This window comes from Cnephaeus nilssonii (assembly GCF_951640355.1).
Source record: "Cnephaeus nilssonii genome assembly, chromosome: 7".
In the NCBI taxonomy this organism is placed as follows: domain Eukaryota; kingdom Metazoa; phylum Chordata; class Mammalia; order Chiroptera; family Vespertilionidae; genus Cnephaeus; species Cnephaeus nilssonii.
In genome coordinates, this window is record NC_137078.1 from 60,631,622 (window position 1) to 60,645,748 (window position 14,127).

General features: G+C 40.7%; 1 protein-coding gene and 1 pseudogene across 2 annotated transcripts in view; one reads left to right on the plus strand and one right to left on the minus strand.

Moving 5' to 3' along the window:
• Positions 1-7,671, plus strand: part of TM2D1 (TM2 domain containing 1) — a 39,723-nt gene extending 32,052 nt beyond the window's left edge. Inside the window, exons 6-7 of the mRNA XM_079777024.1 lie at positions 1,162-1,291; positions 4,938-7,671. Of these exons, the coding sequence (XP_079633150.1) occupies positions 1,162-1,272 (111 nt within the window). The 3' untranslated portion in view covers positions 1,273-1,291; positions 4,938-7,671. The remainder of the gene's footprint in view (positions 1-1,161; positions 1,292-4,937) is intronic.
• Positions 7,672-9,517: 1,846 nt separating this feature from the next.
• Positions 9,518-10,159, minus strand: LOC307103417 (large ribosomal subunit protein uL22-like; annotated as a pseudogene). Its single transcript has one exon. The product of its transcript is annotated as a large ribosomal subunit protein uL22-like (transcript).
• Between the last annotated feature and the right edge of the window lie 3,968 nt (positions 10,160-14,127).

Here is a 14,127-nt window from a genome sequence, read left to right on the forward strand (position 1 = left end):
GTAATCCCTAAGGCTACATTTTTTGTTGTTAATCCTCACCAAGGATATTTTTCCATTGATTTTTAGAGAGAGTGGAAGGGAAGGGGGGAGAGAGAGAGAAAAACAAAAATGTGAGAGAGACACATCAATTGGTTGCCTCCCGAATATGCCCCGACCAGGGCTGGGGATCCAGCCTGCAATCGAGGTACGTGCCGTAATCGAAGCTAGGACCCTTTAGTCTGAGGGCCAATGCTCTATCCACTGAGCCAAACAGGCTAGGCCCCTAAAGCTACATTTTGAAGATTGCTGCTTTGAAGGATCATTTGTAGAGATCATGTTAATTGTATTGCCAAAAATGTGATTAAGAGAACAAGATGATTGTAATGAGCATGTGGATTTTTTTTCTTTCTTTTTTTAAAATATATTTTTATTGATTTCAGAGAGGAGGGGAGAAGAAGAGAGAGATAGAAACATCAATGATGAGAGAGAATCATTGATTGGCTGCCTCCTGCATGCTCCCCACTGGGGATCAGGCCCACGACCTGGGCATGTGCCCTTGACCGGTATCAAACCCGGGACCCTTCAGTCCGCAGGCTAACACTCTATCCACGGAGCCAAATCGCCGTTTTTCTTTCTTTCTATCCTCTTACTTTTCCCATTCCATGTGGTTCTGGTAGGACTGTCACACTGCCTTTTCTCCCACAGGGAGTCTGGCCTGGCCAATCATATTAATCCTATTCTCTTGGGTACAGTAATTTGTCCCACAATAGTTATAAACATGAAGCAGGTCACGGTTCTTCCCTGGAATTGGTATATAAACACTGAGGAGGAAAATCTTACTTTCTGTTGGGATCTGCTGAGCTGTGAAGGTGTGAATCTGGAGCTGTTGGGAGAATGAAGGCAAGCAGAGCTAAGCAAAGAGGCAGGGAGGCCAAACCAGAGTCCTCATGGGCATGGAATTTCAGTCCTCGAGGCCTTGGTTCCTACAGCTCATTTGATCCTGTGAACTTCCCTCATACCTTTTTCAGCTACAAAACACTAAATTACTTATTTTTGCTTGAGTTAGTTTGAGTTACATTATTGGTACTACTGAAATAATTTCATTAACAACTGTAAAAATAACCTCAAAGTATTGTGAAAATATCTTTGGTAAAACGAGTAATTTTGAAATATTTTTTCTAGATTGTTGGACCTTCGGATGGAAGCAGTTACATTATAGATTATTATGGAACCAGACTTACAAGACTGAGTATTACTAATGAGACATTTAGGAAAACACAGCTGTATCCATAAATGTTTTTAAAAAGAAACAGTAAGTGACATATATATCTATATATATATATGTAATCTTAATTATAGTATATTATCTGTATGAATTATGAGAATTTGAGAGCCAGAGGAAATTGAAGAGACCATTCAGTGTTCAAATCTCTCCTTTTGCTTCTCAGGAAACACAGGTCTGCTTGTGCCTGAAATCTCTCTAATCCTTTGTAAAGCATTTTCATGTATGCTCACTGCTCTTGCAGTTCTCAATTCAGACTCTCATTCTTTACAGTGAATATGGTTAAAGCAGTGGTCGGCAAACTCATTAGTCAACAGAGCCAAATATCAACAGTACAATGATTGAAATTTCTTTGGAGAGCCAAATTTTTTAAACTTCTTCTAACGCCACTTCTTCAAAATAGACTTGCCCAGGCCGTGGTATTTTGTGGAAGAGCCACACTCAAGGGGCCAAAGAGCTGCATGTGGCTCGCGAGCTGCAGTTTGCCAACCATGGGGTTAAAGGACAAAGTTCACAAGAAAAAAAATAACATCAAAACAAAAAGATATTCCATAGTATTATATGGTTATGATGAAAGCATGTGTTGTAGATAGTTCAATGAAGATTATTTTTTCTGCTGTTTTTCCTAGGCTCAATATAATCTTTTAAAAAATCAATTGATTGATTGATTGATTTGAGAGAGAAACGTCTATTTGTTGTTCCACTTACAGACAGTCCTCGGGTTACGTCGGACTTGACGTACGTTGTTTTATGGTTATGTGGCCATCTTCCATTTATTTATATAAAAAAAAGTTCCGTCATTTCGACGTATGTACATATGTGCTTTATGTTTTTTATTATTTATCACAATAAAGGTCAGGAATTGTTATCTTTCTTTTAAATTTTTTTTACTGTTTCATTTCATTACTGCTGTGTATGTGCTCCATGTGAGTGATGTAGGTGCTCATGTAGGTGGGTTCCAACTTACGGCGAAAATCGCGTTACGTCGCACTGTAGGAACAGATCTCTGATGTAACCAGAGGACCTACTGTATTTATACATTCATTGGTTGCTTCTTTAAAAAAATATACATATATTTTTTATTAATTTCAGAGACTAAGGGAGAGGGAGAGATAGAAACATCAATGATGAGAGAGAATCATCCATCACTGCCTCCTACACGCCTCCCACTGGGGATTGAACCATGACCTCCTGGTTCATAGGTTGACACGCAACCACTGAGCCACACCGGCGATTGGTTGCTTCTTTTATGTGACCTGAATGGGGATTGAACCCACAACATTGGCATATCAGGACGATGTTCTAACCAACTGAGCTATCTGGCCAGGACCCATATGATCTTTAAACCTCTTTCTTTTCTTCTTCCCTAAAACCTGAAAAGTTGATACACCTCAACCCTGAACTACTATAAGTATTTACTCTAACCTAAAGTTTGGCTCTGCCCATGAAGATTGTTAACTGGCGTCAGCTTTAAATAGGTAATACACTTAGAGAAGTCATAGGTACCATTAGTCTTCCTGATTTAACACTGGTTCTCTCGGCTACTATATGGTTTTTATTTCCGTGACTGTACATTAGTCTATTCTAATAAGTAATCTTCCAGTAATGCTAGATTTTTCTCAGGAAAACAGTTTCCTGGCATAATCATTTTCTGTAATGGAGAAGTCCTATGCAGCATGGAGAGTGTGGGTACGTCTTAGGTGACTGTTCACTTGGAACTGTCGGCAGCTTTCAGAGACAGGGCAGAGAGAGACAGGGTAGATGTTTTGGTCACGGTCATAGTCCTAAGATTTTCAGTTGACTCTATCTCAGAGAGTGCTTCTATAAGCCAGGAAGGGAATCAGCATTTATTTTCTACTAGAGGCCCAGTGCATGAAATTCGTGCACGGGGGTGTGTGTCCCTCAGCCCAGCCTGCACCCTCTCCAGTCTGGGACCCCTCGAGGGATGTTCGACTGCCCGTTTAAGCCCAATCCCGGTACCTAAAGGGGCAGTCGAACACCCCTCTCACAATCCAGGACTGCTGGCTCCCAACTCCTCTCCTGCCTGCCTTCCTGATCACCCCCTAACCACTCCCCTGCCAGCCTGATTGATGCCTAACTGCTCCCCTGCCAGCCTGTTTGCCCCTAACTGCCCTCCCCTGCAGGCCTGGTCACCCCTAACTGCCCTCCCCTGCAGGCCTGGTCACCCCTAACTGCCCTCCGCTGCAGGCCTGGTCCCTCCCAACTGCCCTCCCCTGCAGGCCTGATCGCCCACAACTGCCCTCCCTTGCAGGCCTGTTCCCTCCCACTGCCCTCCCCTGCTGGCCATCTTGTGGTGGCCATCTTGTGTCCACATGGTGCCAGCCATCTTTGACCACATGGGGCAGCCATCTTGTGTGTTGGAGTGGTGGTCAATTTGCATATTACTCTTTTATTAGATAGAATGTTATAGTGTATAAGTAGGATATGAAGTATAATTTTGCCTTTAAGGTAGGTTTTTTTTTTCTTTTCTCAGTAAAATTATGGGATATGCTTTATAGATATTGTCATACGTTTGAACAGTGACTGACCCTGTTTAGATCTGAGGAATTTATTCAACTAATTGTCAAAAAAGTTTTTGAAATCTTTTTTAAAAATAAACTGTAAGAACTTTTTGGTTTAAAATTGAAATGAAAATAAAATTGACATAAAATAAATAATGGAAATGAAGCTTAGAGATCCATCTGCCTCTTCTGACCAGGGAACAAATTGAGACTAAGACACAATCAGTGTAGTCAGTGTGAAACTGAATCTCACATCTAGATCTCTGTGAGCTCCACTGGTTGTTCTCCACATCCCTTCCCACCCCAACCCAACCCCCAACAGCTATTTAATTTTGTATTAAGCTTATTCATTTTGGAAATTATTATTCTTTTTGAAAAGGTTTGAATAGTTTCACATAACCCATTTTCATACTGTAAATTGTATCCATTTAAAAGTATGAGATTGGCCCCGCCAATGTGGCTCAGTGGTTGAGTGTCGACCTATGAACCAGGAGGTCATGATTCAATTCCAAATCAGGGCACATGTCCAGGTTGCTGGTTCGGTCCCCAGTAGTGGGCATGCAGAAAGCAGCCAATCAATGATTTTCTGTCATCATTGATGTTTCTATCTCTCCCTTTCTCTTCCTCTCTGAAATAAATAAAAATATATTAAAAAATAAAAGCATGTAGATTGTTCTTAAGCCATAATGTGTAAAAATTAAGCAAATGTAATTTAAATTTCTTAATTGCTTTTTAGAAAGAGAGAGAGGTGGAGATGGATTTGCTGTTCTACATATTTATGCATTCATTGATTGATTCTTGCATGTGCCCTGACCAGGGATTGAACCTACAACTTTGCTATATTGGGACCTATATACCAACTGAGCTACAGAACCAGGGCCTAAGCAAATGTAATTTAAAAAAGCAATTCCATTCTCTGTAGCCTATTATAGAGACATTCAATTGGGATTCCAGACTCAAATTTAAAATTTAAAACTCAGAAGGCATATTTCTGCATTGTCAATCATATAATCTCTCTGTAGTGTATACAGAAGGTCTCTAAAAGTAAGAAAAAATGTCTTAGGTAAGTGAAGCATTGCAGTGTGCATCTACAGTAACCTCATTGGACTCTTTAAAAATCATGTGCTTTAATGTATTTATTTTTTCTGTTTTAGGTTTCGGGCCTGATTAATTTTAATAGTGAACTCCCAGTATGTGGATTTCCAGATTTTCCTTTTTCCTTCTTCATATAACATTTTACAGATTCTTTGTAACTTTTTGTTGTTGATGATGCTTTTGTTTTGTTGTTTTAGTTGAAAGCATTTTATCCTGAGATTTAATAGGACTTTCTTTGAGAGCTGTATGTGTAAGACTAGTCTTTCCTAGGCGACTGTCTCTATGAGATAGATAGCTTATTACCCGATATCCTGTAATGTCTTTTCCAAAGGCAAGTTGCCACTTGTCATTTTTGCTTCTGAAAAATAAAAGTATGACTTACTCACATTTTTTAGTGCTTTATTAAGAAACCTTAAATGTTGAAAGTAGCTGTCTTCTGCATTTTGATCCTTCAAAGTAGTTAATCCATGGTGTGAACAAATACCATTTATATTGCCTGGGGTGCAGTCTAGTGTATGACAACCCGCCTGGTTTTCTGTAGCTTTTCAGATCTGTCTTTGCCTTGGTATCCAAGGAGCTGAAGATCATCAGGGAGTCTGAAACCTTGAGGCAACATGGGAACTTCTGGCATTGGTTCAGGCCTCTGAAGTGTGAACTTTCTCCTTTTTGCTGTGGGAGTGCTGCACTAGCTTTTGAAAGACCAGATGCTGACTCATCTAGCTCAGTGCAGTTACATTTGAAGTTGGATGGACAAGGTGGGAACACTGAACAGAAGATTAATGTTTCCCATCTGCTAGCACTGCCAGCAGCTGCTGGACCAGCGCCTGAAGTGATGCACAGAGCCTGACGGAAGCAGCACCTGCGTGTTAGCACTGGTTTTTCTTACTGTGCTTTAAGAAGCTGGAAATCCATGAAATGTTGTGTCCCCATAATCCTGTTAGGTGCTCTCTTTAGTAACAGGCAGAGCAATTTCAAAATTACTGAAGCCGGACTTCTCAAAAGCTAAACCAACATTTTTTATCACCCATTTTACTCAAAAGTGTATTGTATAGTCCAGTTAGCTTCATAACATGTTAGTCATTCAGTAACAGATTCTTCAGTTGGTAGGATATTCAGTATTGATATATAAAGCAAATTTGGGTTGACTCCTAATAAATATCAGGAATGGTCTCTTATTCATTAATTAATGAAAATACTGGGTGTCTACCATTTGGGAGGCACTGTCCTAGATGCTATGATGCATCAAGGAGCAAAACAAGCATCTCTGCCCTCAAGGAGCTTATATTTTATTGGGATTCGCTTTTTCACAGAGATAATATTTTGGCTACAGTTAAACTAGCTGGTAGAGCTTGTTTGCTAATATTTCCTAGATTCTTTTGGTTGCAAACAGTGCTTTGAAGTTCTTTCAGGATCACCTAAGCCCAGATTTGAAAAGTCCTTACGTTTTCATAGCCATATAAGTTCAATTATATAAGAAATACTTGCAGTCAAATCTTGAAAAGTAATATTGATTCTTGCATAATTGTTACAATTACTAACATGGCCAGGTAAGAAGTCTGTTTTAAAGCAGGTTTCTCAAAATATTTAGTCAAGTAAACCGTAGTACTCTGGGTCATTGATACAAACTAGAAATACAGTTTTTTCACAATATACTCTTAAAAGTTTAGACTTTATTTTCACTGTAATATCCTAAATTTACATGACAAGAGCACTTCAGCCTGCAACCGAGGTACATGCCCTTGACCGGAATTGAACCCAGGACCCTTCAATCCACTGGCTGACACTCTAACCATTGAGCAAACTGGCTAGAGCTATATATAATTTTTTAACATGTTTTTTTTTTTGTCCAATTTTTTTTTATGTGAATGAACTTAAGGCATGTGAATACAGTTTGTTTTTACTTTCATGGAACACTATTGTCTTTGGCTATTAGTGTGTGAGAGTATAAATTATATGTTAAGGCCTCTGTATGAGATGTTTTATATGATAACCCTGCTTTTAAAACAGTGGCCAAATGTGAGGTGGATTAGCTCAGTCTTTACTCCTAAACCCTCTAAGGTGGGATGGAATGGATTATTTCAATTCTACAGAGACAGTATTTCTATAGGCCCATTTACAAATGCTAACACAATGTCCAGAAGTCCCTCTTTACCCAGGAAGAGTTCCTAGTACACTCTGTATTAAACGGAAGGACCTCTTTCAGACTTCAGAGTCTGCTCTGTCCACGGCCAGCTTTTGTTCCTCGGGCCACTGGGACTTTACAGAATGTTTGGGGTATGTTTTTGTTTTGTACAAAAAAATTCTGTGTCTTTTTTCTTATTTTAACCTAGATGCTTAAGGCTAAGTATTATAAGACAGATAGGCAGTTAAGAAGCTAACATAGATCTAATTAGCAAGAAACTAGTAAGAAGGAAAATTAGTTCTTAAAAAGCACAAGTCTAAGATGTTCTCTTCCTCAAACACCTTCAATGTAGATACTCCCCAGGGTTCTGGCACTTTCCCTCTCCCTTTCTCTCATTAAATCAGCATCCATTTTGCATTTTTCTATGTACAAAATTAAAGCTTACTGCAGAAATTTTGGGAAAACACCAAAAAGTACAAAGGAAAAGACAAAACTCATTTCACAGCTCAACGGTAACGTTAATATTTTTATGTATGTCTTAGTACTTTTTTCATGCATGTATATATATTTCTCTTCACAGAAATTATACATTATACATACTGTTTTGTAGCCTGCATCTTCACATTGTAAAGATTTTTCTATTTCAATAAAGATTTTTTTACAAAATCATTTTTAATGCCTGCAGAGTATTCCATGTCGGTGTCATAATTTATGTAATTCCTTATTGCTATTTAAGTAATTCCAATAAATGAACAACATGCATGTTGGATTTTTTTCTCTAGAATTGTCCATTCTTAGTCAAAAGTGATCACATATTAAAGTTTTTTATACATACGTACAGTCTCAGTTAACCAAGGTAATGGAGAAAGAATGAAGTCAAGTAGCCCAAACCCACGTACATTCTAACAAAACCCCAGTCAACTCTCAAGTACCTTGTTCAGTGACCTGCAACTACCTCTTCTTCTGCAGTCAAGACACAGCTGCATCATGCTGACTGCTGCTCCCAGGAGCTGGAGAAGGACAACACTTGGAGAACAGGATAGCTGCTGGCAAAAGGGTGCTGGTGCTGAGGATTGGGAATGATAGCAAATCTGATCGTTTGGCACAATAGCTGACCGAAGCATTTAATTGCCTTCCAGAAAGCTTTAAGAGAAGAGAGGAGTTTTAAGGAGTAAGTAGGAAGATCTCATAATGGTCTTTTTTTCTCCCTTGTGGAGAGGGAAAGGGAGTTGGATCAATTTGGAAAATGAGACAAGTTGCTAAGGAGGAATGAATAAAAATTCTGAACAGTACTGAGTACCCAATTGAGTCATAGAATAATGCATTTGTTCGGGTTAATCAGCATGGCAAGAGTTACTCATTACTATATCTTCTTTTTTTAAAGATGTTTTTATTGATTTTGAGAGAGGAAGGGAAAAGGATAGAGAGATAGAAACATCGATGAGAGAGAAACATCATTGATCAGCTGCCTCCTGCACACTCCCCACTGGGGATTGAGCCCACAACCCAGACATGTGCCTTGACTGGGAGTTGAACCAGTGACCTCTTGGTTCATAGTTCAGTGCTCAACCACTGGGCCATACCAGCCAGGCTCATTCCTATATCTTAACTAGAGCCCAGTATTTTAATTCTTAAGGTATCAATGCTTTCAAAGCTAGTCATTGTCTGCTGGAGGAGGAATGTTACTTACTTTCCTAGAAAATATTTTCAAGAAAATATGTAAGAAATATTAAGGAGAAGTCTTAAATCTTCAAGATTTTAGCTTATTAAGAATTTCTTTTACTGCCCCCCATGTGCAAGGTGTTATGCTAAAGTCATTATATTCTTAAATGATTTAATCCTCACAACATTTCTGTAGTCTCCCTGAAGAGTCAATATCATTATCCCCACTTTACAGATGAATAAATTTAGTCCCATAATGATTGAATGACTTACCCAAGGTCATAAAATAAGTGGTGAAGCTAGGATTTAACCCCAGGTCTAACTGCTATTTTGCCTGCAATATAATGGTTACAACCATTGGATTCTACACAATATACTGCTAATCTATAATAATAAAAGCATAATATGCTAATTAGACCAGATGTCTTTCCGGATGAAGCCAGGGCTGCAGCCACGGGATCAAGGCAGCCGCTGAGGCTGCAAAGGCCTACTCTTGCACTTATTTCGTGCATCGGGACTCTAGTGGTTGTATAATAAGAGACTTTTCTTAATATGTTGTTTAATGTTTTCAGTAAAGATGGAATTATCTGCCTATACTGAGTCTTTTTGCTTAACAGGTAGTTTGGTGGTTAAAAAATAACTTATTTTTTTAAATTCAATTTTACATCATGCAAATGCTAAAATGTTTTATGAACATTAAAATGAGACTATGATAGAGCCATGATTATTGTCAAAACCCAAATATCTCTCTGCTGCCACCATCTCATCTGTCATTTGCAGCACTTTCGGGACCAAAAGTCTGATTATGCTTGTACGACAGTGGGAGAGATGTTAGGTTGCACCATGCTGTCACACTGTGCTTAGGCTTGCTGAGGTCAAATGAAGCTCGAGACATCTGCAGGTGGTGGGATTGTGGGTGATTTTTAAATTTTTATTAACTTTTTTTTTATGTTGAATTTATTCCCAGGCCATAAGTTCTTGTTTCTTCTGGGATATCCTTTTCTTCTGTGCAACCACCTCTTCTGGTTTAGGAACCATCTGCTCTTTCTCAGTATGGACCATTGCAGTGGGGCAGGGAGAGCTCATGTAGGGGTTAACCCACGCATGAGCTCTGTAAGTTCTGTGATGCATCTTGGGAGCCTTGTTCACCTGGATGTGCTCGAGGACCAGAGAATCTACATCTAAACCCTGGAATTCAGCATTCTCAGCATTTTTAAGCCTGTGCAGCAAAAATTTAGCACTCTTTCTGGCCACTGACCCTGTGTCCTGCCCCACTGTTTGGCCCGGGCACACCTACGAACACACCCTTGGAACGCCGGAATGGCACACATTGCTTCTGAAAAGTGACACCCTTCAGATACTTGGTTGCTTTTCAGATATGCATACCCTTGAAGGCCTGGCCGTTTTACGAGAGTCCTTAAAGTGAACACGAAGATTTGAACCTCTTGATCTGCATGATTTTGTGGGGTTTGCTGGGTCAAGTGAATAGCGAACCATTTTCAGAGGTCACTCCCACTACTTAGGAGAAGAGTTAGTTTTTCTTTTGGATTATGTGCATTTTGTATTTTCCCCACAATAGACACACATTATTTGCATGCAAGAATTTGAAACAATAAATAATAGTATGGGTAAGTTAGAACCAAGAACCCAAGGAGATCTTGTTCTCTTCTTCCCTGCTCCCTCCTCATGATACACTTACTCTGATTTCGCATCTGATCCTGACATTAAAAAAAAAAAAAAAAAAGCCAGGTCTAACACAGGATATCAAAGCTTTGACATCAGACAGCACATTGCGATGGAAAACGCATAGACTGTGGAATCAGGCCTGAGTTTGTATCCTACTTTGTTACTTGTTTTTTATTTTTTAAAATTGATTTCAAGGGAGAGGGAGAGGGAGAGAGAGATAGAAACATCAATGATGAGAGAGAATCATTGATCAGCTGCCTTCTGCACTCCCCACAATGGGGATCGAGCCTGTAACCTGGGCATGTGTCCTGACCTGGAATCGAACCATGACCTCCTGGTTCATAGGTCCACACTCAACCACTGAGCCACGCCAGCTGGGCTTGTGACTGAGCACATAACCATTCTGAGCCCCTCTGTCTTTATATAAATAGGGATGGTAATATCAGTCAGGCAAAATTGAGAAATTAAGATGGCATACATAATTGTCACCATTTATTGAGCATATTTTAAAGGAATGGAATGATGGCATTAGGCACTGGGGAAGTGCTTCTGGAATTTGGGTTATAGTGTGGTTATAATTTGAGTAAAACACCAGTAGACTCAAAAGTTCTTTTACAGAGGGAAGGTGAGGTGTATTCTCTGGACATTGTTCACCCACATTCTCTTATTTACAGTATCATTTTTGTTAACTGTAGCTACTCTGTAATAAAGGCCAAAATCGTCTCTTTCCTGAAGGAAATCTTACCAGCATCTTCACCGCTTTCAGACTCTCCTAATGTAAGCGGAGGCTGCGATGCTGCGGATTTTGTTTTTGTTGCTTTTTATTTATTTTTACATGTATATTTATTGTTGAAAGTATTACACATGACCCCCACTTTCCCCCTCACTGACCCTCTCTACCCACCCCCAGGCATTTTGTTGCTTTTTAATCTAAAGTTCTCTGGAGGTATTTATCCAATACATTTAGAAATGTTGCTATGAGGCAGCTGATCAGTCTACTTTCAGCCTAAATTAAGGCTAATTGCAGCAATCACTGTGCACACAACAGAATGTTGCTTTTAACCTGTCAGTGTTATCAGAATATGCCAAGCACGTGGAGATTAAAACTTGAAAAATGATTAAGGTTAGAGCTATTTGGATTGCTTATGCCAAAGAAAAACATTGTTTTACCAGAACACTTTAGAAAGTGTGCAGTGTTTGGAATTTTTAATCGTGAGCTAAATTTATACAGCGGTAGACAAACGGAGGTTTACAGTTGTTTGTATGGAAAAAGACATGTGCAGGTTATGAATATTAGAATAGTTTTATTAACTCAAAAGAATGTCACAATGCAATGGTAAACCTACTTTTGCCCACCCCCGAATTATCCCTGACCATCCTTTCGGTGCCTGAAACATAACAGTGCTCTAAAGGTCTTCCCACTTGAATGGGAACTCTAGAAGGGGTTAATAGGAATGTGAATGAGCCTGATGACATGATGTAGAACATCTTTTGATGTGGTTATTTGCCATCTGTATATCTTCTTTGGTGAGGTGTCTATTAAGATCTTTGGCCCATTTTTAAATTGGGTTATTTTCTTATTGTAGAGTTTTAAGGGTTCTTTGTGTATTTTGGATAATGGTCCTTTATCAGACGTGTCTCATGCAAACATTTTCTCCCAGTCTGTGGCTTATCTTCTCATCTTGAAAGTGTCTTTCACAGAGCAGAATTTTTAAATTTTAGTGAAGTCCAGCTTATCAATTATTTCTTTCACTAGAAGCCCGGTGCACGAAATTCGTGCACAGCGGGGGGTTGTCCCTCAGCCCAGCCTGTACCCTCTCCAATCTGGGACTCCTGGAGGGATGTCCGACTGCCCGTTTAGGCCCGATCCCACCAGGGGGAGTCGGACATCCCTCTCACAATCCAGGACTGCTGGCTCCCAACTGCTCGCCTGCCTGCCTTCCTGATTGCCCCTAACCGCTTCTGCCTGCCAGCCTGATCACCCCCTAACCACTCCACTGCCAGCCTGATTGATGCTTAACTGCTCCCCTGCCAGCCTGTTTGCCCCCAACTTTCCTCCTCTGCCGGCCTGGTCACCCCTAACTGCCCTCTCCTGCAGGGTTGATCACCTCCAACTGCCCTCCCTTGCAAGCCTGGTCCCTCTCAACTGCCCTCCCTTGCAGGCCTGGTCCCTCACAACTGCCCTCCCTTGCAGGCCGGGTGCCTCCCAACTGCCCTCTCCTGCTGGCCATCTTGTGGTGGCCATCTTGTGTCCACATGGGGGCAGGATCTTTGACCACATGGGGGCAGCTATATTGTTTGTTGCAGTGATGATCAATCTGTATATTACTCTTTTATTAGATAGGATAGAGGCCTGGTGCACGGGTGGGGGCCAGCTGGTTTGCCCTGAAGGGTGTCACAGATAAGGGTGGGGGTTCCCTTGGGGTGTGGGGCGGCCTGAGCGAGGGGCCTGTGATGGTTTGCAGGCCGGCCACGCCCCCTGGCAACCCAAGGGGAGGCCCTGGTATCTGGAATTTATTTTCCTTCTACAATTGAAACTTTGTAGCCTGGAGCAGAGCCAAGCCTGGGGCTCCGGCAACCATTTCTGTGGCAGTTAATTCACCTTCTACAATTGAAACTTTGTAGCCTTAAGCAGGTGAGCTGGGCCAGGGTGTGCGGAAAGCTTTGCTTCCCCTGTTGCCGCCGGCAACCCTGGCGTGCTCTCTCAAGCTTCATTCTGCTGCCATTTGTTTGAATTTGTTTACCTTCTACTATTGAAACTTTGTAGCTTGAGTGGAGGCTTAGGCCTGCAACGGCTATGGAAAGCTTGGCTTCCTCTGTTACCTGGGAAACCTTGCTCTCTGTGGCTGTAGCCATCTTGGATTGGGGTTAATTTGCATACTCGCCCTGATTGGCTGGTGGGCGTGGCTTGGTTGGTGGGCATGGCTTATGTAGCAGAGTGATGGTTAATTTGCATATTACCATTTTATTAGAGAGGATAGATTGTGTCTTTGGTGTTGTATCTAACAAATCGTTGCCAAATCCAAGATCATCTAGATTTTTTCCTACGTTATCTTCTAGGAGTTTTTAGTTTTCTATTTTACATTGAGCGCTGTGATCCATTTTGAGTTAATTTTTATGAAGGGGGTAAGTTTTGTGTCAAGATTCATTTGCATGTAGCTGTCCACTTGTTCCAGCACCATTTTTAGAAAACTCATCCTTATTTTAAAACTTATTTCTTTCCCGGCCAGTGTGGTTCAGTGGTTGAGCATTGATCTGTGAACCAGGAGGTCACATTTTGATTCCCGGTCAGGGTACATGCCCAGGTTGCAGGCTCCATCCCAGTAGGGAGTGTTCAGGAGGCAGCGGATTGATGATTCTCTCATCATTGATGTTTCTCTCTCTCTCCCTCTTCCTTCCTCTCTGTAATCAATAAAAATATATTTTAAAAAACCAAACAAACTTATTTCTCCTTTGTTCCTCATGGCAGGAAATAACAATACATCCACTAAGAAACTCAGAATTCATCTTTGATGCTATCTTCTCCCTACATTCAATGGATCACCAAGCTTTTAAATTCCACCTCATGAACACTGAAATCATTACTCCATCCTCACTGCACCCCTGTTATTTCAGGCCCCTGAAGTTCTCCTATTCTGGGACTAAACTCCTGCCTGTCTACCTGGCCTAGTTCCACTTTCCTCTCATTTCACCTTTTCTGCTTCCACGCGAATGGTCTTTCTGAAAAGCAAATCTGATCATCTCCATCCTGCTTAACACTCTCCGAAAGCTCCCTATTT